Genomic DNA, 24,450 nt, shown 5'->3' on the forward strand with positions numbered 1-24,450 from the left:
GAGTGAGACCCTGCAGCTGGCTCTTGCCACCCGCCCTGCAAGTCAGTTCCCAGCCTGGAAACCATGCAGGTGAAAGATGTATTCTGGGCAAAACTAAGGCCCACTGAGCTGCAGCAGGGTCTATCTCGCTGCCACACTCCTGCCTCACTGCCCCTCCGGAGATGGAAAGTCTAAGCAAGAAGAGGTCTTCCACTGATCTGTGAGGAGGAAAGGCCCCACTCGGGTGACATGTGACCTTGAATAAACTCAGAGAAAACTGACTGCCCCCCAAACTGCCTGATTGCAAGGGCCTAACTCGATGCGTTAGAAGCTGAGATCCCTCCATCTTCCTACATCCCAGGATGAGATGCCTGACGAAGGGATCAATGGACCACAGGTCCATCTTTAGCCTCCTAATGTCCCTGAGCGCTTCATAGTCCCCTAGAGAGGGTGGGTGGTGTAGGGTAGGGATCGCCCTGACTCAGCCCAAACCTGGGGGCAGCAACTCTAGCCCAGCTAGGCAGAAAACCTAGCCTGCACAAGCCACAGACTGCAAGTGTGGGGCGCCTGAAGGGCTACTGAAGAGCCTGTCTCGAGGTCAGTGTGGCCGGCCACGTTTGGCAGCGGTTGAGGCCCAGGTGCTAGCTGTGCCTGTAGTCTTGAGATGTGTGTCATTGCCTAGCTGGAGGAGGCTTGACACCTTTGCTACCCTGGCTGGGACAGAAAGCTGTGCTCTGGATCCCCCGGGAAGTCAGGAGGGGACAAGTCCAACGGAAGAGGCAGACAGTGGAGGGAGTGGTGACGTGTGTCCCAAACAGGAAAACCCAGAAACTTCGACGGTGTGGGAGTGAAGACAGACAGACAGAATGCTTCCCCAGGGGGAACTGATAAACTGTATTGTCATTGAGTTTGTCATCAAGGGCCCCGTTCCACCTGCCTCGCCTCCGAATAGGATGTGGTGTTGCCACAGCCAGAGGTCAGCCACAGCCCATGGCGGTTGGGGGTCTATGTCAGGAAGGACAGTGGAAAGAAGATGTCCCTAAGCCTGGAGAGAAAGCCCTCTGGTCCCTCTGATAATGCGGACTGAGGATAAGTAACCTGGCCAGCTCCAAGGGAGCTCTTACCCCCACTGCCTCCGGAAGACACCTGCAGGGTGCCGGCTCACTCCAAGCCTGAGCCTGGGGAGTCCTAAAAGCTGACTTTCTTGCCTTCCTTGTCCAGTGCAGGGACGGACATGGGATAGTCCTGCCCAATTATTTCTGTAGGCTCCTAGCTCAGCCTTCTGGCTGAGACCCACACTGTATAGCCCAGTGCTTTGGGGCCAGGGGAAAAGTTGCTACCCGGCTTGAGCCATGGCCCCTTGGATGAGTCTTGGGAGAACAGGTCTGGATACTACAGTGCTGGGTGCCAGTACTAAGGCAGAATCCACCAGTGACTTGGAGACCTGGGCCTATCACTCAGCCACTCCTCTCTGTAAAACTGGGGTGACAGGACTGAAAAGGCTACTGTGATGATTAGGGGCCATATGGGGGTGTTTGGAACATGCCAGGGATTGGTGAGGGCCTTGCATCAGCTCACCTGGGAGTCTGAGAAGTGCCGAGGTCTAGGCGCCTGCTCTGAGTTTTGACAAGATTCCTGATGGTGGTGCACGCCTTTAATCCCAACACTCAGGGAGGCAGGGCAGGTGTGTTGGGAGGCAGGGGCAGGTGGGGATCACTGTAAGTTCGAGGCCAGCCTGGTCTACAAAGCAAGCCCAGGACAGCCAAGGATACAGAGAAACCCTGTCTCCACAACGAAAAACACGAACAAAGCAAGATTCCTAATGGATTTGGACACACTTCTGTGGGAGAAACAGGCCCGGGAACTAGCCCGTGTCCACGAAGGCCTCTTCCCCCGCGGTGCAGGTTCTGCTCAGGCTACTGGTGATGTTGGGACTTCCCTGAGCAAGTGGGTGACAAGCCCTGTGTAGTGAGGAGCAGGAGAAGCCGGATAGAGCAGTTAGGCAAGAGCCTTAGGCACAGCACAGCTCCTGTAGTCTCCTCATAAGCAAGGGACCCGCCTTCTTGCAGCTAGGAAGGGCGAGAAGGCCAGGCAGAGGGCCAGCTTGGCTGCATCCTGACTCCCAACATGGCAAAGAAGGCTGCCTAAAAGAAGTCCGGCAGGGTACCGAGTAGTCACAGAGCAAGGCCACGAGGCAGCAGGAAGCCAGGGGAGCCAGGGCCCAGGCACAGTGTGAGAGGACGTTTGGAGGATTCCCAACCCCAGCTGCCCCCTGGGCACAGATGGAGGGCCTAGATGTTGTCCTGACTGCTGCCACAGGCTGCCAACCTCACCCTGCTCAAGCTGGCTGCTCTGGGGCAAGAGATGGGAGAATGTCCTTCCTCTATCTTGAGTGTCTGGGACATGGCTGGGGCCTGACGGAGGAATGTTCTCTTATCTAGCCCTGCGCCTGGCATCTCTGGGTTAACCAGGGCCACAGTGTGGGAGCAGGGAAAGCCATTCCCTGAGAAGAGTGTGGTTTGTCTCAGCCCAGGGGGGGCCCCGTCTAGAGGAGCTATTCCTTTAGGGGCAGGGAAAAGATGGAACCGAGAGTCACAGCAGGGTGTGGGAACTGGGACAGCTTAAGGAAGACCCATTGGTGCAGCTCCCTCCAAACTGGTATCGGAGCCCGCAGAGGAGTCCTGAGAGGGGCGGCCCTGCAGGAAGCGGATGATCTTCTCAATGGTGGCCTCCTGGTACTCGTGGGACCATCTGTGGACAACAGGCCAAGTGTGTCAGAGGGTGGACAGAGGCTACATGGGCCAGCGTGGCACACACACACACCACACACCCCTCCTTAACTCTCCCTAGAGCTTGGGTTTGGTTGGCACACACACACACACACACACACACACACACACACACACACACCATACCTTTCTCTTCTTAATTCTCCCTAGAGCTTGGGTTTGGGTGGTACACACACACACACACACACACACACACACACACACACACACACCTTCCTTAACTCTCCCTAGAGCCCTGGTTTTGGTTGTATACACACATTCTCTCTCTCTCTCTCTCTACACACACACACACACACACACATACACACACACACTCCACATTCTTCCCTCCTTAAATCTCCCTAGAGTCTGGGGCTTACTTGATGCCATTGAAGGTGAGTACAGCCTGCATGTCCTCAGGCAGGGCCTGAGGCTCGGGCCACTCGAAGCCATCAATGATGGGCACAATGTTCTTGGCACAGCTTAAAGCAGTCACGATCTCCTGGAGAAAAGAAGGGAGAAAGACAGAGAGACTGGGTTTGATCTCGGCTAAAGCTTGTGCCTTCCTTGGTTGTGCAGTCTCCAGTAGATGACGCTGTTGTTTTTTTTGTTTTTTGTTTTGTTTTGTTTTGTTTTTGTTTTGTTTTCAAGACAAGGTTTCTCTGTGTAACCTTGGCTGTCCTGGACTTGCTTTGTAGAGCAGGCTGGCCTTGAGCTCACAGAGATCTGCCTGCCTCTGCCTCCCGAGTGCTGGCAATAAAGGCGTGCGCCACCACCGCCTGGCCTCCATGGTGCTATTGGGAAATGGTTGGAGACTTCAGGAAGTGGGGACTAATTGGATAAAAGGGGGGGGTATATCCCTGGAAAGGTGTAGCAGGACCCTGCCCCTCCCCCACCCTGTGCCTCCTGGCCACTGTGAATGCTGTTTCCTGATCCAGAGATGACAACCAGCAGCCCCCTCCTGCTACTGACAGGAGCTGATCTTGCCTCCAGACTTTCCCTGCCATGCTGGATGTAGCCCCAGGACCATGAGCCTCAATAAGCCTCTGACACCACATATTAGCTTTATGACCTAAGGCAAAAGTAATGGGCTTTCAAAGTCTGTTTTCTAATATGTAGAATAGGGCTAATGACAGTTAATGAGCTCATGGGATTGCCACGTGGACTAATGGCAGCATTCCACAGCAAGTGATTAGGGCAGGGGTTAGCACTTAAAAACTGTATTCAAGGAGCAGCTCGGTGGGGTGTGGTGGCTGGGGACTGTAATTCTAGGGAAGGCTAAGGTTGGGGAGGATTGAGATTTGGGGGCTAGCCTGGGTTATACATAGCTGTAGCCTATCTCCAAAAAGGGGGGAAAAAAAGGAAATAATGCGCTCCTCTGTAAAGTGCAGAGGGCAAAGTTGCCCACAGGTTGTTCTGGGGACATTATTTACCATTAGTGTTGATCTGGTAAGCACTTACCCAGTGGGCTTTGCCTTTCAAGGGGAACCTTTTTAAAGTGCAGTTCACTTGTGGGTTTGTATATTGATAAGCCATTAAATGTGGCTTCCGGGAAGGGAGTATGGCAACCAGAGACAATTAAGGATTGCAAACAACCAAGAGGATGACAGAGCCTTCGGGACAAAATCCAAGGAGCAAGCCATACACACCACCCGCCTGATGTTCCTTCCTCGCCAGGCCACACACACACACACACACACACACACACACACACACACACACACCACCCGCCTGACGTTCCTTCCTCACCAGGCTTGGTGGTGGAGCCTGGGAAGAGAATGTGTGTAGCTTTCACCTAGACTGGTGCCCTGGAGCCTTGCCACCTTACAGACAACGACGGGAAGGCACTTCTCCCCAAGTCCCTCGAACAGGCATCCCCGGAGGGCTTCCGGTTAAAGCCTTCAGACAGGCTGCAGCATCCTGCCCTGCTGCCTCTACACAGCACCGGAGTCAGTCCTGGCCCTGCCATTTATTGAGGGAACAGTTAACTATTTGCTCTACCTGGAGTTACACAGAAGCAAAGACAGAGCAATTGGTTGTTGCCCAGACTTACAGCTTGGCTGATAAAAGGATAAAGCCGTGGTGTAGCTCAGTGATAGGGTGTTTGGCTACAGGCCAACCCAGCAGGTACATATCAGAATCACACCTCCTCCGTTTATTCATTGCTTCAGTTGTCCCATAAACTCTTCTAAAGGCTCCTTTGTTCTATGCACAGTTTTAGGCTCCAGGGATATGGTACAAACACCACACAGCACATCGGAAGGCCCCCGACACTCAGACAATCCCCACCACCCCAGGATGCTGCCTGTCACCTTCTCAGCATCTTTAGTCACCTTCTTGGAAGACATTTTCCTGGTCCCATGGTCTCTTCCACAAGCCAGGCTCTGGAGTCAACTCTTTTATATGGCCGCTAGGGCTCACCGTGTCTTCCACGGCCATTCTGGATGGCTCTGCAGGCTTATCCACCACCGCTGCCCTAGCTACCTCCCCTCCTGGTATGAAGGCTAAAACTGAATTCAACTTGGCTGAGTGGAGATTACCTAGGAGACAAGCCTCTGGGCGCTGTAGGGTGTGCGCCTGTTGGGGTCTGTCTGGATTAGGTTAGCCCCAGCCGTGCCTGTGAGGGATCATCTTGATTGGGTTAACTGAGGCAGGGAGATTCATCCTAAAGTGGTGGGTGGCACCGGGGGCTGGTGAGATGGCTCAAGGGTTAAGGGCACTGGCTGCTCTTCCAGAGGTCCTGAGTTCGATTCCCAGCAACCACATGGTGGCTTATAGGCATCTATAACATGATCTGATGCCCTCTTCTGGTGTGCAGGTGTACATGGAGGAAGAGCACTGTATATAAAATAATAAATAAATCTTTTTTTAAAGGGAGGGGGTAGCACCATTTTCTGAGCTTTGATCCCCGACTGCATAAAAGGGGAAAGGTAGCCAAGAAGCAGAATTGACCGTGCTCTGCTTCCTGGCTGCAGGTGAAATGTGACCAGCTGCCTCAAGCCCCTATTACCACGACTTCACCGCTATGACGAAGCGTTGCGCTCGCCTGCAAACTAAAACGAGCCCTGCTTTCCTTAAGGTGTCACAGCAACAACACAAGAAATGACTACACCTAGCATGGGCTCTCTGCTTCCTGCAGCCTTGTGTGCAGGTTTTCCGTCGCCTTTATATAATGTTTTTCAAATATTCCTCTGTGTGTGTGTGTGTGTGTGTGTGTGTGTGTGTGTGTGTGTGTGTATTTGCAGGTACCCTCAGAAGCCAGAAGAGGGTGAAGGATCCCCCAGAGCTGAAGTTATAGCAGGCTGTGAGCCGCCTGGTGCGTGTGCTGGGAACTGAACTCAGGTCCTCTGTAAGGGCAGCATGTACGTTTAACCACTGGGGCATCTGTCCAGCCCCTCACCAGCATCCTTAGGCTGTTTCTCAAGTTCTGCCTCTTCCACGCAGCCTCCCGTGATCAGTCCCGCCCTGGCTTGTGTTCACATTAGTCGTTGTGGGTATATGCTGACAGTATTGTTTTTGGTTTTGTTTTGTTTTGTTTTGTTTTGTTGTTGTTAATTTTTTTGTTTTGTTTTCTTTTTGTTTTTGTTTTTTCAAGATAGGGTTTCTCTGTGTAACAGCCCTGCTGTCCTGCACTCACTTGTAGAGCAGGCTGGCCTTGAACTCTTTTTAATTTTCATTTTACTTTATCAAGACAGGGTCTCACTGTATAGCCCCAGTGAACCTGGATCTTGCTGTGTAGACCAAGCTGGCCTCAAACCCAATGAGATCCATCTGCCTCTGCCTCCCAAGTGTTGGGGATTAAAGGTGTGTGTGTCAACACACCAGCCCTACTTTAAAATTTAAATTATATACATATACTGTGTGCATATGGATGCTTGTGTGAGCATGTGAGGGCATGTGTGTACAGAAGTGCTAGTGCCCCCTCTGATGGTCTTAGGCAGCCTCTGGGAAAGGGTTGTTTGACCCACAGGTTGAGAATCACTGTCTTAGAGCATTAGGTCTTATGGCTTAACAGCTTTACACTCTTCCCAGGACTGTCCTGCCTGTCACTGTAGCCCTCTACCTTGCCCAGAGGTGTGTCTCTCATTTTGTTGTGGGGTTTTTATTGGGTTTTGAGACAAGGTCTCACTAGGTGGCCCTGGCTTGTCCAGAATTGATACATAGACCTGACTGATCTTGAACTTGAGGTGATGATCTTCTTGCCTCTGCCTCCCAAGTGCTGGGATTATAGGATGCACCTCTGATTCCAGCTCGCAGATGATATTTCTTCCCCCACACATCTGTTAACCTCTCCCTGATCTCACTGAACAACCCTACAAACCAACAGGATGGTTAAGTCGTTCCAACTTCATAGATGAGGAAACTGAGGCTGGTGAGAGCCTAAGTAGCTGCTAAAGTCTTACCCCAGACTAAGCAATGGCTCCTGACTCCCAGATGGGCCAGAATGATGCTCCGGGATGGAGTGTGGCTGGGGTGTGCAGAAAACAAGGGATAAGGGAAGGAAGGCCTCATCTCTTCCTCCCAGGGGGGAGCGGGAGTTTCGCCAGCACCCACCTTGTGCACCCAGTCCTTGCAGTCATGGTCCTGCATGCACTTGTCCAGCGCCCCGGCGGACAGCACCAGTACGAAGTTTCGAGCCGCCATCACACTCTGGATGAGCTTGTCCTCGAACTTGCCTGCCTCCAGCTTCTCCACGTCGATGAAGACGCTGAAGCCATGGAGCTGAAGGTGCACCTTCAGGAGGCTGCAAGGGGACAGGGTCAACACCGTGGCCTGGCCCCAACACCCCAGCCCCCTGCCCGCCCCTCCTCACCTGGCTAGCTGGGAACCCGAGCTCCTCCGGTAACTGATGAAGACGTCTGGGGTGTCTCCGCTGGGCTTGCCACCGCTACAGGGCAGCGGGGAGTGGAGCATTTCTGGAGCCAAGGGAAGAGATATTCAGATGAGCGCCTCCCCACTACTCATCTCTTGGGGACTTAGTCCCCTGTCTACTCAAGGCCGGTCTGGGCAAGGTGACTTGCTTTAGAAATGGTCCCTGAGCTGGAGACGGGGGTGGGGGTAGGGGCTATTGGAAAGAACGTCATCACCTTGTGAGTCCTGGGCAGGAAAAATTTGAGCTTTAGGGACCCTGGGATGAGCCTCTAGCCTTGCCATCCTCCTGAGCTGCAGACTAGCTTAGCCAGCTACCCACAAACACTCCTCATTAGGTCATTCCTCCTCCTCATTTCCACTGGAAACCCAGGTTTTTGCCTCAACTCCTGCTTAACATTTTAGTCAGTAAATGCTGGTGCTCCTCAGCTTATAATGGTGTCAGTGTCTTTTTTTCTTTTAATAAGATTTATTTATTTATTATTATGCATATAGTGCTCTGCCTGCAAGTACACTTGCAGGCCAGAAGAGGGCACCAGAGCTCATTAGAGAAGGTTATGAGCTACCATGTGGTTACTGGGAACTGAACTCAGGACCTTTGGAAGAGCAGCCAGCACTCTTAACCTCTGAGCCGTCTCTCCAGCCTGGTGTCAGTGTGTTGACACACGCATGATGAGTATAAACTACTGCAAGGGAAGGTGTATTGACTACACCTCCTGGACATCTTAGCTTATCCCAGCCTACCTCACAGGGCCCCAGAGCAGCTGCATTAGCCTGTAGCCAAGCAAAAATATCCAATACCAACCTTAGGAAAATCTAGTTTTCTGAAAATTGTCAATACAGTGAAAAATGTGACTGTGCTTTACACCACCATTACCATGAAGGGCAAAAGCAGAAACTTGGGCACCGTGGCATGGGCCTATCATCCCAGCACTTGGGAGGTGGAGGCAGAAAGATCACAAGTTCAAAGCTAGTCTGAACTATGTGTAACAAGTGTAACACCAGACTGTCTGCTGGGCGTGGTGGCGCACGCCTTTAATCCCAGCACTTGGGAGGCAGAGGCAGGTGGATCGCTGTGATTTTCAGGCCAGCGTGGTCTACAGAGAGTCCAGGAAGAGAAAGGAAAGAAAGCAACGGTTAGCTGGATGGGATGGCACACCTTTAGTCCAGGCTCTAGGGAGGCAGAGGCGAGGGGATCGCCGAGGTTCAGCATCAGCCTGTCCAAGGCTCCATAGAGAGATTCTGTCTCAAAAAAGGGAAACAGAGCAAAGCAAACAAAAAAAATCTTGGGGTTCCACTGGGGCCTCAAGGATAGAAGCTGACCTGCTTTTCTTAAGGCAGGAGAGACGGTCCCTAGTGACATGTAGGTTCTCGGTACATTCTTGCTTAATGGATGGATAAAATGAAATGGATTCATCTTCTAATAATATTCACAATTAACACCCACACACATTTGTCTGTTTATGATGCAGGGGGAAAAAAATGGGCTCAAATCCCAGTTGTCATTTAATAGCTTTTATAACCTTGGGAAATGTATTCAAATTCTTTTATTTTCATTTTATTATCTCTAAAATTAAAACCTATGATGAATCCAGGCATGGTGGCGCACGCCTTTAATGCCAGCACTCGGGAAGCAGAGGCAGGCAGATCGCTGTGAGTTTGAGGTGAGCCTGGTCTACAAAGTGAGTCCAGGACAGCCAAGATAACATAAAGAAACCCTGTCTCAAAAAAACAAAGAAAGAGGGAGAGAAAGTGAGAGAGAGAGAGAGAGAGAGAGAGAGAGAGAGAGAGAGAGAGAGTTCAATTACACAGGGTATGCTTTTGAAAACATCTCAAGCTAGACATTGCCATGTTAGTTTTTCAAGTTCAGGTCTCCTTTTAAAAAATGTTTTCTTTTTGTTTTTTAAAAAAGATTTTACTTATTTATTATTATATAGACAGTGCTCTGCCTGCATGTGTACAGAAGAGGGCACCAGATTTCATTATAGATGGTTGTGAGCCACCATGCTGTTGCTGGGAATTGAACTCAGGACCTCTGGAAGAGCAGTCAGTGCTCTTAACCTCTGGAGCCCTAAAAATTGTTTTCTTACATTTATATATTTGGGGGTGCCTGTGGAGGTCAGATGGCAACTTGGGGGAGTGTATTTTCTCCTACCATGTGGGACACAGAGATTGATCTCAAGTCATCAGGCTTGGCAACGAGAGAGCCTTCACCCACCGAGGCTTCTCACCAGCCCTAAGAGCCTCTTTTCATTCTTTAAAAGGGTTTAAAAGTTGATTTAAAACATTGAACATCCATTACATAGAATGGTAATAGAAATACGTGGGTCATCTTTTTGTTTGTTTTGTTTTACTTTTTGAGACAGGATCAACTTACATAGCCCTGGATGGCCTTGGACTCTATTTCTATACCAAGCTGGCTTTGAACTTTCAGTAATCCTCCTGCCTCCACCTCCCAGGTGCGTATCTCCACACTCAGTCTTTTTTTTTAGACAGGGTCTCTCTGTGTTAGCCTTGGATATCCTAGACTCACTTTATAGACCAGGCTACCCCCGAACTCACAGAGATCCTCCTGCCCCTGGCATCCGAGTGCTGGGATTAAAGGCGTGGGCTACCACGCCTGGCTAGTGATAAGACTTTATTTCAAAAACTTACTACAAGGGTTGGAGAGATGTTAAGAGCACTTGCTGCTCTTCTGGAGGAGGACCCAGGTCCGGTTCCCGGCACCCACCTGGTGGTGCACAACCATTTGTAACTCCACCCTCATGAGCTCTCATGCCTCTTGGGTTTCTATGGGCACCAGAAGCTCATGAGGTGTCCGTACAAACACACAGACGAACACTCACACACACATAAAATAAAAATCAATCTTTAAGAAAAAAAACTGACTTTAATACCTGAAATATATAGTTGCTGACCCATAAGTGAATTGTTCAGTGCAAACAAGTCAGTAAGGAAAAGGGGGCTGCCTCCGCTCTAGGCTGTGCTGGGACAAAGTGCCAGCGCCCAGACTCTGTAAGTTGTTGGATACTAGGATAAGCCCCAACCCCCACCCCATCCCAAACCACCAGTGGCACCCATGTACTGTCCTACCTGTCCTTACACTTTCTCAGGCTGCTCCCGACTGTCTGTCCTCCCTGTTCCCCCTACCCCCCCCCCCCCACATCCGTCAAAACCTGGACAACCCCTCTTCTCCAAGTCTGAACCTGGGTGACCAAAACAGGCAGTGCTTCCTCTGGGCTTCCTACAGTGGCCACCTGCTGACTGTATACCCCCCCCCCACGCACCCGGGTACCCATCTCATGTGGAGGACTCCCTAAGGACAAAAAGAAGCAGACTCATCTTTACATCCTCAGTGCCCAGCCTAACCCAGCCAGATACTCTCTCCTCCTCAAGGAGGCTCAGCGGGGCGTCTCCAGCCTGGGCCTCCCCTCCCTTCCAGGATTGGCGCTGGAGTGGGGTTCCCAGGTGGGCGCGCTTACCTCTGGCTGCAGAGATGATGCGCGTGCGATGCACCCCTAGGCGGATACCACAGTCTTCCAGCAGCTGCTGCTCCGACACGCGGTGCAGCAGGGAGCGGTCCAGGCCGCAGCTCACCAGACCATAGGTGTACTGACGGAAGCGAGGGTCCAGGCTGCCCAGCCAGTCTGCTAGGTTGCTGCGGTCGCAAGTAGCATAGCTGGCAAAGGTCTTGAGCTCCGTGAGCTCCCTAAAGAACCTGCCCAGGAGGCAGAAGAGGATGCATTTCTGATGCTTAGGGTGCTAAGGAGGGGCTGGTGGCACGAGGTTAGATAAGACCCAGCTGGCTCGGGGCTTCTTACCTCTTGCGTGTGATGCTTGATTTCATGCCCAGGTCTGTCCTGAGTTCTTCCTCTGTGAGTCGTAGAAGCAGGTCACCATCTACCTGCTGATCCTGGGGGAGGGGTGGGTGTGAGGAAGATGCTTCTCTTCCTCTTACCCCCCACACAAGATACAAGGAGAAGGGAGAGGAGGTGGTAGCGGAAGCCGATAGGACCCTGAGGGTGGCTGCATGGTGGGGAGGGTTTCCCACCCCTAAAAGGCCACCCTGGTGCACCCGGCATGAGGCCTAACCCGGATGCCTGTGCTCAGGACACCCACCCCCAGGGGCCGCGTGACTCTCGGGGATGCTCCCTCTCAGTGTAAGGGGAGGTGGCTGCCCGCGCGGCTCTACCCGAAAGTTCTCGCAGTACTGGGAGAAGCCGATCTGCTGCAGCCAGGTCTGGACCTCGGCCTCCTTCCAGCTGGCCACGCAAGGCAGGATGCGCCTCGGCACCTCCTCGCCCAACAGGCGCAGCGCGCGCTTCGCCAGCGCCGACGTGGTGCCATTGGTGGAGTAAGAAACCAGGCGTTTCAGGCTCTGGATGGCGCCGATGTCGCTGAACACCTTAGGAAGGAGGGTGGATGAGGGCACCTGAGGTTCCCAGCTCCCTACCTTCCCTAGCCTTCATCACCAAGTCACCCCCACTCCCCACCCCGCCATGCAAAATCCTCCTGAAACTCATCCACTCTTGATTAGGACCTCCAATTTACAAGCCAACACGTCCTAGGATAAAGTCTGTAGTTCTCAATTTGGCCGCCAGGCGGCAGCGGATCCTAGCCCCACGCTCCCAGCTCCCAGCTCCCACGTTGGTGGCATTCCTAAATCTTCTAGCCTGATTGGAATCCCACTAACTCATGGGAATCCTGTTTGATCAGCAACTCCACGCATTCCGCTTTGATTCCTCCATAGTTCGGCCCACACTTTCTTTCTCTCTCTCTCTCTCTCTCTCTCTCTCTCTCTCTCTCTCTCTCTCTCTCTCTCTCTCTTCTTTCTCTGTTACCCCCCCATCCCCCGAGACAGGGTCTCTCTGTGTAGCCTTGGCTGTCCTGGACTCCCTTTGTAGACCAGGCTGGCCTCAAACTCACAGCGACCCGTCTGCCTCTGCGTGCGCCACCACACCCGACTTATATCCATTTCTACAGCATCCAGGTTGATCTTTGTAAAAATCGAGGATCTCGGGGCTGGAGAGATGGCTCAGCAGTTAAGAGCACTGGCTACTCTTCTAGAGGACCTGGGTTTAATTCCCAGCACCCACATGGTAACTCATAACTGTTTGTAACTTCAGTTTCCGGGTTTCTGACAACATCACACAGACATACATGCAGGCAAAACACCGATAAACATAAAAATAAATTATGTTTGTTTTTTTTTAAATCAAGGCTGGGGCTGGAGAGATGGCTCAGTGGTTAAGAGCACTGTCTGCTTTTCCAAAGGACCAGGGTTCAGTTCCCAGCAACCACAGGGCAGCTGATAACTGTCTGTAACTCCAGATCCAAGGGATATGACGCCTTCACAATAATGCACATAAAATAAAAGTAAATAAATTATTTTTAAAAATCAAGGCTGGGCTGGGTGTGGCGCATGTCTTTCATCCCAGCACTGGGGAGGCAGAGGCAGGTGGATATCTGTGAGTTCGAGGCCAGCCTGGTCTACAAAGAGAGTTCCAGGGCAGCCAGGGCTATTACATAGAGAGACCCTGTCTCGAAAAACAAAACAAAAACAGAAATCAAGGCTCTCCTACTTTAAAAAAACCTCTCAGTCTCTCGCTCGCACTTGTTCCCAAAGGCCCAAGTTACAATTTAGTCTTGCCTTCAAGACTGAAACAACCAGCCCCTCTACCTTCTGCCGGCTTCACCTAATTCCTTATACTTTTTATTTATTTATCTAAAGTCCTGGTTGGCTTGGAACTCGATATGGTGCAGATCGCTTCCTCTGAGAAACCTTCCCTGACGCTCACTAACCTTTGAGCCACCCTCCCCTACACCAGTACCTTAGTCTTTCCCTGTAGGCTCTTGATAGCAGCCTCGGCGCACAGGTAGAAAGCTCCGATGCACTGAGCCTCCAAACGCGACGAATCCAGCAGCAGCACCAGGCTCTGCAGGTCCTCCGGCCCGCGACCCTGGCTTGTGTCACTGGCATCCACCAGACAGCGGGCGAAGCGGCCAGGGTCCAGCGATGCCACGAGCGGCTCGACGAGCGCCAACGTGCCCGAGTGTTCGACTTCGCGCTCCACCTCCTTGTTAGTAGCCAATACCGCCACCGCCAGGCAGGCGTGCAGCCTCAGCAGCTCGTCCTCCTTGGAGAAGGCGAGCGGGAAGAGCCACTCGGCGGCGCGCTTCTCCACCATGCAGCGTTGCACCGCCTGGCCCCCGTGCAGCGCGCAGTTCGCTAAGGCCAGAGCGCAGTGGCGCAGCAGCGCCGGGTCTGTTCGTCGGCACCAGTACAGCACCGCGTCCAGGCCGCCGGCTGCCACCAACCGCTGGCACGTCTCCTCCGAGTGCTTGAACATGTGCTCCAAGATGCCCGCCACGCTCCGTGCCAGCTCCACCGGCTCGCGCTCCTTCGCCAGATTCAAGATCACGCCTAGGCCGATGCGCGCCACGCGGTCCCTGCCGAGTGACAGGAGGAGGGTGTTGTGTGGCTGCAGTCTCCGGAGCTTGGCTTTCTTACGGAGGCCTGGGCCTCACTAGTGTTATAAAGGACATGGCAGACAGCATTATTACTGTTTCCGTTCCCACCCTGACTTTTGTCGCTTTTCTGGTTACCGGGGAGCTCTACCTTGGTCACACCATCTCCTCCTCTTCCTTTTCGCCAAATTCGGCTGAATGCTTTCCACTCTATGGCTGATCTCTGGTCACTCCTAGGCCCTTCTTTGCTACTTTCTAATTGCAAATGTCGGACGCTTCATTTCTCGACTTCAGTTCCCTCATCTCATAAATGGGAAAATAATACTTTCTATGTTTAATATTAAAAAATGATAAGGGGCTGGAGAGTTGGCGCAGTGGTTAAGAGCACTGACTGCTCTTCCAGAGGTCCTGAGTTCAATTCCCAGCAACCACATGGTGGCTCACAACCATCTATAATGAGATCTGGTGCCCTCTTCTGGTGTGCAGGTATACGTGCAGGCAAGAATACTGTATATTTAATAAATATATAAATCTTTTTAAAAAAAGATTAGATGCAGGCGGATCGCTGTGAGTTCGAGGCCAGCCTGGTCTACAAAGCGAGTCCAGGACAGCCAAGGCTACACAGACAGACCCTGTCTCGAAAAACCAAAAAAAAAAAAAAAATAGACGATGCTAGATATTAAATTATATGAGGTTTATTAAATGAGCATGAGGGGAGAAGGAAAAGGGGAAGGTGTTCCCCAGAGAGAGACAGAGAGAGAGAGGAAGAGGAAGAGAGAGTAGAGAGGGAAAGGCAAGGTAGGATTGTCCTTTTATATAGTCCTGGGCAGGGCCACGCCCCCTTGGCAGGTAGGCAATGACATCACAGGGAGGCTGACTGAAGCAGAATCCTAACAATACCTAACTTTTAAAAATTATCAGGACTAACAAGACATTCCATGCAGAGGTTGCACAGATGCTCAGCCATTTAGAATGCTTGCTGCTCTTGCAGAGAGGTCCAGAGTTCAGTTCCCAGCACCCATACCAGGCAGAATGGCTCACAGCTGCCTGTAACTCCAGTTACACGGAACCTCGGCTCTCTCTGGTCTTGGAGTACACCTGCACACCCATGCAATACAAGGTACACATACACCCACTGGTGCATAATAAAAAAAGAAAAGAAATATTTTAAAAGATAATCCATAGAAAGTGCTTGGCACGGCCAGGTGTGGTGGCACACGCCTTTAATCCCAGCACTTGGGAGGCAGGGGCAGGCAGATTGCTGTGAGTTCGAGGGCAGCCTGGTCTACAAAGTGAGTCCAGGACAGCCAAGGCTACACAGAGAAACCCTGTCTCAAACAACAACAACAACAACAACAACAACAACAACAAAAGGTGCTTGGCACAGAGCTGTTTGTCACATAAAATGCAACAAATGGAAATGTTTATGATGTCACAGAAGTACGACAGTCTTAACTTCACCTTTGAACTGTTCCTCCCTTCGGATTCCATCACTGGTGTGTGCTTATTTCTCTGTGTAGCCTTGGCTGTCCTAGATTTGTCTTGTAGACCAGGCTGGCCTCGAACTCACAGTGATCCACCTGCCTCTGCCTCCCGAGTGCTGGGATTAAAGGCGTGCGCCACCACGCCCGGCTCCCGGTTGATACGAGAGAGGCTGATGTTAAGCAGCAGTAAAGCCCGAGGGCATCTTCCTCAGCTCCAGCAGATCAGGCCAGTGAGGAACAGGTAACCAGTGAACGCTCAAGTTCACAGTAGTGAGGCGCCATGCCAGCAAACTGGATGATGTCATGGGGGAGAGACGTGTTTAAGGAGATTTTTATCTGGGAAATAACATTGAAAAACCTGCCTGCAAATAGTTAAGGGAAGAGCCTAATGAAAGAGAGACGAGCCAGGACAAAGGCCCTGCCCAGGATGAGCTAGCATGTTTGAGGAAGAGAAAGAAGGCCAGAGAGAAACACAGCACCTAACATCCAGCCAGGAACAAAGAGAAAGTCAAGAAGGGGCTTGCTTATGTGTGTGAGGGGATACTCAAACCAACAAAATGCATCGAATTCAACGGAAAATGGGCAGAGCCTTAGACAATGCATTAGAGGACAAAATCCCAAATATTAGTAAACATAAGGAGACACCCGACCTTCCGGGAGGCAGAGGACTAAACTTTGCCTACAGGTGGGCTAACAGAGAGGGCTGAAGGGTTGTGAGGTCCTGGCCTGCTGGGTCAGTTAGTCTGGGGAGCAGGCAATCACTCCTAAAAAGAGTCCAGTTGAGGGCACGTGCACAAAGATGCTTGACATGGTTCTCTTTGTGAAGCAAGGAAGTTGGAGCCATCGGTAGCAAGTCCAGGGCTAGCTGGACAGGGTCACTCACTGTAACAAATGGCCGAGCAGATGTGAAACATTGTAACACCAGGAGTCTGTCCTCCCCCTCTCCCCCTCCTCCCATTCCTCCTCCTTCCACTCCTTCTCCCCCTCTTCCTCCCCCTCCTCTTCCTCTTCCCCTCCCCCCTCCTCTTCCTCTTCCCCTCCCCCTCCTCTTCCTCCTTCTCCTCCTCCTTCTTATTGTTGTTTTGTTTGCTTTTTCCAGACAGGATTTCTCTGTCTAGCCCTGGCTGTCCAAGAACTCACTAGGTAGACCAAGTTGGCCTTGAACCTGGTATGTAACGTGATCTTATAACCCTACCATGGAAGTGGAAAAAGAACTGGAAATGGTACCTATTACAACACAGCATCATTTACATCAGTTAAAGACACCTGCACTCAACACAAGTCTGCAGGTTTTTACTTCAGACACAGTAACCCATCGTTAATCTCAGCTATTCAGGAAGTTGAAAATTACTCTGGGAGTGGTAGCACACACCTTTAATGCCAGCACTCAGGAGGCAAAAGCAGATGGATCTCTGTGAGTTTGAGGCCAGCTTGGTCTACAGAGAGAATTCCAGGACAGCCAAGGCTACACAGAGAAACCCTGTCTCAAAAAAAAAAATCAACACTAAGGGCTCCAGAGATGGCTCAGTGGTTAAGAGCACTGACTGCTCTTCCAGAGGAGCCAGGTTGAATTCCTGGCACCCACACAGCAGCACACAACTGTCTGTAACTCCAGTCCCTGGGTAGTCTGACACCCTCACACAGACATGTATCCAATCAGAACGCCAATGTACACAGAATAAAAATAAATAAATTGCCGGCAGTGGTGGTGCACGCCTTTAATCCCAGCACTTGGGAGGCAGAGGCAGGCAGATATCTGTGAGTTCGAGGCCAGTCTGGATACAGAGTGAGTTCCAGGACAGCCAGAGCTGTTGTTACACAGAGAAACCCTGTCGCAAAAACCAAAAATAAATAAATAAATAAACAAACAAAATTATTTTTAAAAATCAAAACCAACCAAACCATCAAACAAAAGAAGTCGAGAATCGGGACAAAAGAAAAAAGAAAAGAAAAGAAAAAAGAAAAAAAGAAAAAGAAGTCAAGAATTGAAAGATCAAGGCCAAGACTACACAGTGAGTTGTAGTACAGTTTAGGCAATTTAGTGAGGCCCTGTCTCAAACAAACAAACAAATGATAGACAGACCGGGGACGAAGCTCATTAACAATGTGCTTGCTTAACACGTACAAGGTCCTGACCCCGATCCTTAGCATCACAAAAAGAAAATAAGATCTCACCAGATACATGAAATGTGTTTGATGGTTGCTTAGGGGTTGGGTCAGCAGGATGGTTGGGACGTGAGCCAAGAGAAGAGGCTCTTACACTGCAGTCGCATGTGCATGCACAGGCTTGCAGCTTTTGGAGAGCTGGTACCCCATGGGGAGCTAACCACAGTAAAGCAGAGGGTCCAAAGAAAAGGTGGGGGAAGAACTCTGTCCTGACAATCTTTTCAGCTTCCTCAAGGCACCTGTACTTTATTTTTGCAACAAACAGGAAGCCACCGAAGAGTTTTGGGAAAGAGTGTCCAGTTCTGGCTTAGGCTTTAAGAAACTGGCCACTTCGGGGAGGACACGCCCAAGGCAGATCCTTCATGAAGACCACCATCAAAGTAGCAAGCAAGTCACCACACTCCAGGAAGGGGTGAAGACTCCCTGTCTCACCTACCACTACAAATGATGTCTTCCCCGAAATGATGTCTTCTTTCTTTTTTTCTTTCTTTTTTTTAAATTATGTATACAGGGCTCTGCCTGCATGTACACCTGCAGGCCAGAAGAGGACACCAAATCACATTGTAGATGGTTGTGAGCCACCATGTGGTTGCTGGGAATTGAACTCATGACCTCTGGAAGAGCAGTCAGTGTCTTTAACCTTTGAGCCATCTCTCTCAGCCCCAGCCTGTAGTTTTTGGTTTTTGGTTTTTGTTTTTGCTTTTCAAGACAAGGTTTCTCTGTGTAGCCTTGGCTATCCTGAACTCACTTTGTAGACCAGACTGGCCTCGAACTCACAGGGATCCACCTGCCTCTGCCTCTCGAGTGCTGGGATTAGAGGCGTGAGCCACTATGCCTGGCTCTTGATGTCTTCCTTCTAAAGACTTAACTGGTGACAGAATTCTTGCTCTGTGGATGCGGCTGTGCTCACAGTGCCTGAAACACTGTGTACGATGCAGGGTCTGGCTAAGTCTTGAACATGCCATAAGTTCAGCAACGCTTTGCTGGCCTCACAACCCAACCACTCTACAGCCCACCTCCAAAGGAGCAAATGGATCCAGCATATCCACCCTGGAATCTGGGACTCGGGCATTCCTTTTGCCAATAAGGAAAGCTAAGGTCAGAGAGAGGCCATGGCATGTCTAAGGTCACAAAGTTTCTGAGAAATGTTTGTCTCCGGAGTTCAAGATCCTTCATCTTGACTTTGGACTAGATAAACTCCTAGGCTATCAGGGCTAGCTAGAATGTGCTTTTTAAAAAATCACCTCAGGACCGGAGATAGCTCAGCAGTTAAGGCGCTAGCCGCTCTTCCAGAGGACCCAGTTTCAACGTCCAGAACCCAGATGGCGGCTCACAATCCTCTAACACTCCAGTTCCATGGGATCCAACATCCTCTTCTGACCTCTATGGATACTGCACACACATGGCACACAGATATACATGCATGCAAAACATTCATACACATAACATAAGAAAGTTAAAAGCAGAAGCCATGTCTTCTAACACATTTTCTGAGGACTTACCCTAAGGCCCGGTGAAGTGAAGGGCTCGCTCAGCAACACCAGTTCACAGCTAGAACTTTATTCTGACCTCTAAGTCTTGGTCTCTAGCCCTCACCTTTTCCTGTGCCCAGAACCTTCCTGAAGTTAAAGCTGTGTGATGGAGCTGGGCATGGTGGCGCACGCCTTTAACCCCAGCACTCAGGAGGATGGCAGAGGCAGGCAGATCAACATGAGTTCGAGGCCAGCCTGGTCTCCAAAGTGAGTCCAGGACGCCAAGGCCACACAGAGAAACCCTGTCTCAAAAACAAACAAACAAAAAGCAAAAACAAAACAACAAACAAACAGTGTGGTAGATGTGAAAACTGTAAATTCACTTCCCAATTCTGTTGTCTGAGATTGTGGGTCTGATGGAATGGCCATGATCTTTGGAGGTACATGGGCCTAGTTTCAAATTCCAGCTGCCAAGTAAGGGGCAAATGTGTGTGTGTGTGTGTGTGTGTGTGTGTGTGTGTGTGTGTGTGTGTGTGTGATGCTTGTATATGTCCTACCTCTCTCTGGAAGGGTATACGAAAAGCTTGTTCAGTGGTTTTCCTCCACAGAGGAGCCTTTGTGAGAACCTTTTAACATTATACATTTTTTTGAACACCTTTGCATTTTTTGAATTTATGTGCAATAGTTTCTTTCTTTATCTTAAGGCAATCTCCTCAGCCGGGTGTGGTGGCACATGCCTTCAATCCCAGCACTTGGGAGGCAGAGGCAGGCAGATCAACATGAGTTCGAGGCCAGCCTGGTCTCCAAAGTGAGTCCAGGACGCCAAGGCCACACAGAGAAACCCTGTCTCAAAAACAAACAAACAAAAAGCAAAAACAAAACAACAAACAAACAGTGTGGTAGATGTGAAAACTGTAAATTCACTTCCCAATTCTGTTGTCTGAGATTGTGGGTCTGATGGAATGGCCATGATCTTTGGAGGTACATGGGCCTAGTTTCAAATTCCAGCTGCCAAGTAAGGGGCAAATGTGTGTGTGTGTGTGTGTGTGTGTGTGTGTGTGTGTGTGTGTGTGTGTGATGCTTGTATATGTCCTACCTCTCTCTGGAAGGGTATACGAAAAGCTTGTTCAGTGGTTTTCCTCCACAGAGGAGCCTTTGTGAGAACCTTTTAACATTATACATTTTTTTGAACACCTTTGCATTTTTTGAATTTATGTGCAATAGTTTCTTTCTTTATCTTAAGGCAATCTCCTCAGCCGGGTGTGGTGGCACATGCCTTCAATCCCAGCACTTGGGAGGCAGAGGCAGGCAGATCGCTGTGAGTTCAGGGCCAGCCTGGTCTACAAAGCGAGTCCAGGACAGCCAAGGCTAACACAGAGAGACCCTGTGTCGAAGAAGAAGAAGAAGAAGAAGAAGAAGAAGAAGAAGAAGAAGAAGAAGAAGAAGAAGAAGAAGAAGAAGAAGAAGAAGAAGAAGAGCCCTACACTGTTGATAGTTCACAAAGTACTTAGGATTCTGGGAAGTGGCTGCAGCAGTACTCTGGGGGAAAACCGGGGATGCCAGGATAGAATATCAAAAAGAACCAGTGAGGAGGCTGACTGATGGAGGAGAGAAAATAATCATAAGCGTAAATCCTCCGTGTGCCCCGCCCCCTGCAGCCCTGTGCCCGCAGAAAGAATGCAGAGCCCCTTGGGTGTCTGTGGAAGGGTCAAGATGGATAGACGGGTTGGTGCCCTGTCCTTGGTCCTGAAAAGGTATCTGCGTCTGTTTGGGGACTTGTACACCACAGAGAGGAATTAGGTGAGCACCGTCATTTTCATTCTTGAAAATACATCGTATGCTCGCCTCACGCTTCCTTCACCCACTTTCCACACGTGCCACCAGTTCTAGCTTCCTGACCCACATACCAAGCCCACACCAACCAAACCCGGGCCCCAACACGCTCAGCAAGCACCCACTCCGTTTTCCAGGTCTCCCATATTTATTGCCCGTCCCCACTAGGGCACCAGATGTTAGATGAGAGAAACTAAGCAAGCAGAACCCTACCCTACCTTGGGTCTCCCAACCTCCACTGTCCTGTTTGTGCATTTTTTTTTTGACAGTTGCTTCATTTCCACGTATCAAAGGTGATTGAAAACACCAGAGAGAACACCCCTTGCTCATTCCTGTAACATTTGTGAGGGCTGAGTGCTGAAAGTTACTCTTTCAAAAACTCTGAATTGAGAACCTGGAGATTTTTGTGGAGGAGAAGGAGCGGGGACAGCCCGTTGTGTTCTGGCACCGGAGGATTGGGAAAGTGAGCACTCTGGAGGCTTCGTGGTTCAGAGGAGGTCCCAGGAGGTAGGCAAAAGAGGCAGCCGGGCTTAGTCTGGCTCCCCCGTACAGAGGAAGGGAAGGCACTACGGTCTCCTCTGCTCCCATCCTCTCATCATCCCAAGGGGAAAGAACATTTCTGGTTCTGATCAGATGCTGCAGAATGAGGTCATGGCTGGCCTGGTGAGAGGGTAGCACAGAAGGGCACCCCGAAGCAGGGGAGAACTATGGGCTGGAGGGGGGGGTAGCTGCAATGGGATGTCTTCTCCAACCACCCCCACTGCCCTCGGGGGCCCCACACCTCACGGCGCGCTCCCTCACCGGTTCTCAGCCACCAGGATCTGCTCCAGCAAGCGCGCGGCCTGCACACGGGTCTCTAGCTCTGGTGCCTGCAGCAGCCGCAACAGCAAGTCCAGGCCACCGTCCAAGCGTATTGCATCGCACAGACCCTGGGCCACCTCGCGGCCCACAGCCGGCAGCAGCCAGGCCTCCTCTACCAGCTGGAAGACCTCAGCGAGGCCCGCGCCCACCGCCCGCGCCGCGCTTGCCTGCTTCAACTCGGAAAGCGCCTGCTGCAGCTCCGGTAGCGAACGCTCCAGGGCTCCTTGCACTTCGGTGCCCACCCCGGGAGACACTTCGCGGGACCCGCGTCCGCCCGCAGCCCACCATGGGCTGGCGCCGCCAGTGCGATCCTGTCCTGGCACTGTCAACCGATCAGCGCCGGGCCGTGGGCCTGACATGGTGAAGAAGCGGCACAGTTTGTAGGCGGAGAAGAGCAGCGTCAGGACCATGGGCGCTGGGCAGCGGGGGGCATGCCGTGCCTGGAAGGGCGGGGCCTGGAGGAGCGACCCCGGCCTTGGGAGGAGAAATAAAGACACCAGGACCTGTCAAGGACTCTGGGGCACAAGTTTAGAAGCAGATGGGACGTAGCGGCTGGGGAAAGGGGATGCTGGAAGAGAGAAGCAAAGGATGGATCCGATGTCCGGAGAGCAGAACCTCAGTTGCCAGGAACAAAGCGCAGCTCCAGCCTCCTGCCCCGCGGAGCTGAGATGCTCAACAGCAACCACGCCTCTGAGTTGCAGAGTCAAGGATTTGACGCCCCGCCTCCAGATCTCGCCGGCTCCTCCCCCGCCGCAGGCGCACGCCCCACCCAAGGCCGCTAGCCACGCCCGTGCCTGGCCCCTCCTCCTGTCCCTGGTCGTCTCCTTTTTGCTGTGTGCAAGATACAGTGGAAAGGGCTGGAAAGAGCTGTACTCCGTTTCCCACTGCTCCCTCCACCTCACAGTGTGGAATCAAGCTGGCTGAACGTCCCCAAGTCCCCTCCAGATGGTTAAAGAATCGCAGTTGAGATTCTCTTCTTTCTTTCTTTCTTTCTTTCTTTCTTTCTTTCTTTCTTTCTTTTTTCGAAACAGGGTTTCTGTGTGTAACCTTGGCTGTCCTGGACTCACTTTGTATACCAGGCTGGCTTCGAACTCACAGCGATCCGCCTGCCTCTGTCTCCCGAGTGCTGGGATTAAAAGCGTGTCCCAACACGCCCGGCTGACAGTAGTTGAGTTGAGATTTTTTGTTTATTTTTCGAGACAGGGTTTCTCTGTGTAGCCTTAGCTGTCCTGGACTCACTGTAGACCAGGCTGTCTGAACTCACAGAGATCCACCTGCCTCTGCCTCCCAAGCGCTGAGATTAAAGGCGTGGGCCACCACCGCCCAGCTGGCAGTTGAGATATTTTTTTATAAAGGCCACCACCGCCCAGCTGGCAGTTGAGATTTTTTTTTTAAAGGCCCTTTAATACCTGTTTTCACTTAGGCCTCACATGTCTGTACAGAGTAAGATTTAGTGGTTAATTTTGCCGCTGAGGCTACTGAGGCCCACAGAGAAGAGACAGTAAACACGTATTTCCTTGTGATTACAAAACAGAAAACTTAGGGACTTTAGAAGCGTATAGGTGCCTGAAATTTGGCACAAACCCTGGTGGTCTGTACTAGTAAGCGTTTTTTTCATAGCGGGATCACACATGTCGTGTGAATCTTAAAAGTATGCCCAATTAATACATTCTTTATAGATGGGGTCAGTGAAGGTGGGGCCAGGGGTGGCCCACAGAGGACTGGATTAGTGAAACCCCCAGAAATGGGCTCTGGGACTGGAGAGATGGCTCAGCCTTTAAGAACACCTGCTTTTGGGCTGGGTACTCGGGAGGCAGAGGCAAGCGGATCGCTGTGAGTTCGAGGCCAGCCTAGTCTACAAAGCGAGTCCAAGACGGCCAAGGCTAACACAGAGAAACCCTGTCTCGAAAAACCAAAACAAACAAACAAAAAAACCACCTGTTTTTGCCGAGGATCCCGGTTTGATTCTTGGCACCCACATGGCAGCTCCAACGGTTCTAAACTCCAGTTCTGGGCTATCCAAAGTCTTATTCTGACCTTCACAGACATCAGGCCCACTCACAGACACACATGTCAGCAGACAGCCATTCATACAAAATAAAATAAACAAATCTAAACATTAAAACAGCAACAACAACAACAGAAACCATAGCCCAAAGTGTTAGGAGTCACTGCTTCCTATACTGTGATGCCCAGCTTTGGGAGAACAAGAAGACAGAAATGAAGTTTTGCTCTTGTATGAGAAGAAAAGAAAAGCTCCTGCAGAGTGCTTGCCAGTTCTTCTTGCACCCCTCCTTCCACTGCCCTAAATATCCAACTGGGAAGTGGGGGTGGGGTGGGACAAACGCCTGGCCAGGGATGTGCCTGACCCAACAATAAATCAATAACTGCGTTTATGGGAATGAGTTGGAAGCTACTCCAGGTACCAAGCATTTTGTCTGTCCTAGCTCATGTAATCTCTCAGCGCCTGATGAGCCCAGGCACCGTGGTCCCGTTTTATATAAAAAAAAGTAACGGTCAGAGAGATTAACGTGGCTGGCTCAGAGGGTG

General features: G+C 51.1%; 1 protein-coding gene across 1 annotated transcript; it reads right to left on the bottom strand.

Moving 5' to 3' along the window:
• Nucleotides 1-848: 848 nt before the first annotated feature.
• On the bottom strand, nucleotides 849-22,973 carry SARM1 (sterile alpha and TIR motif containing 1). The gene is made up of 9 exons (XM_084750726.1): nucleotides 21,841-22,973; nucleotides 13,448-14,066; nucleotides 11,809-12,021; nucleotides 11,438-11,529; nucleotides 11,099-11,334; nucleotides 7,561-7,663; nucleotides 7,302-7,491; nucleotides 3,128-3,249; nucleotides 849-2,730 (listed from the first exon to the last, which is right to left on the bottom strand). Exons 1-9 carry the CDS (start codon nucleotides 22,308-22,310, stop codon nucleotides 2,601-2,603), a joined length of 2,175 nt encoding a protein of 724 aa, XP_084606852.1. The 5' UTR covers nucleotides 22,311-22,973; the 3' UTR covers nucleotides 849-2,600.
• Between the last annotated feature and the right edge of the window lie 1,477 nt (nucleotides 22,974-24,450).

The sequence above is a fragment of the Acomys minous genome, assembly GCF_964271855.1.
Source record: "Acomys minous genome assembly, chromosome: 12".
NCBI lineage: Eukaryota > Metazoa > Chordata > Mammalia > Rodentia > Muridae > Acomys > Acomys minous.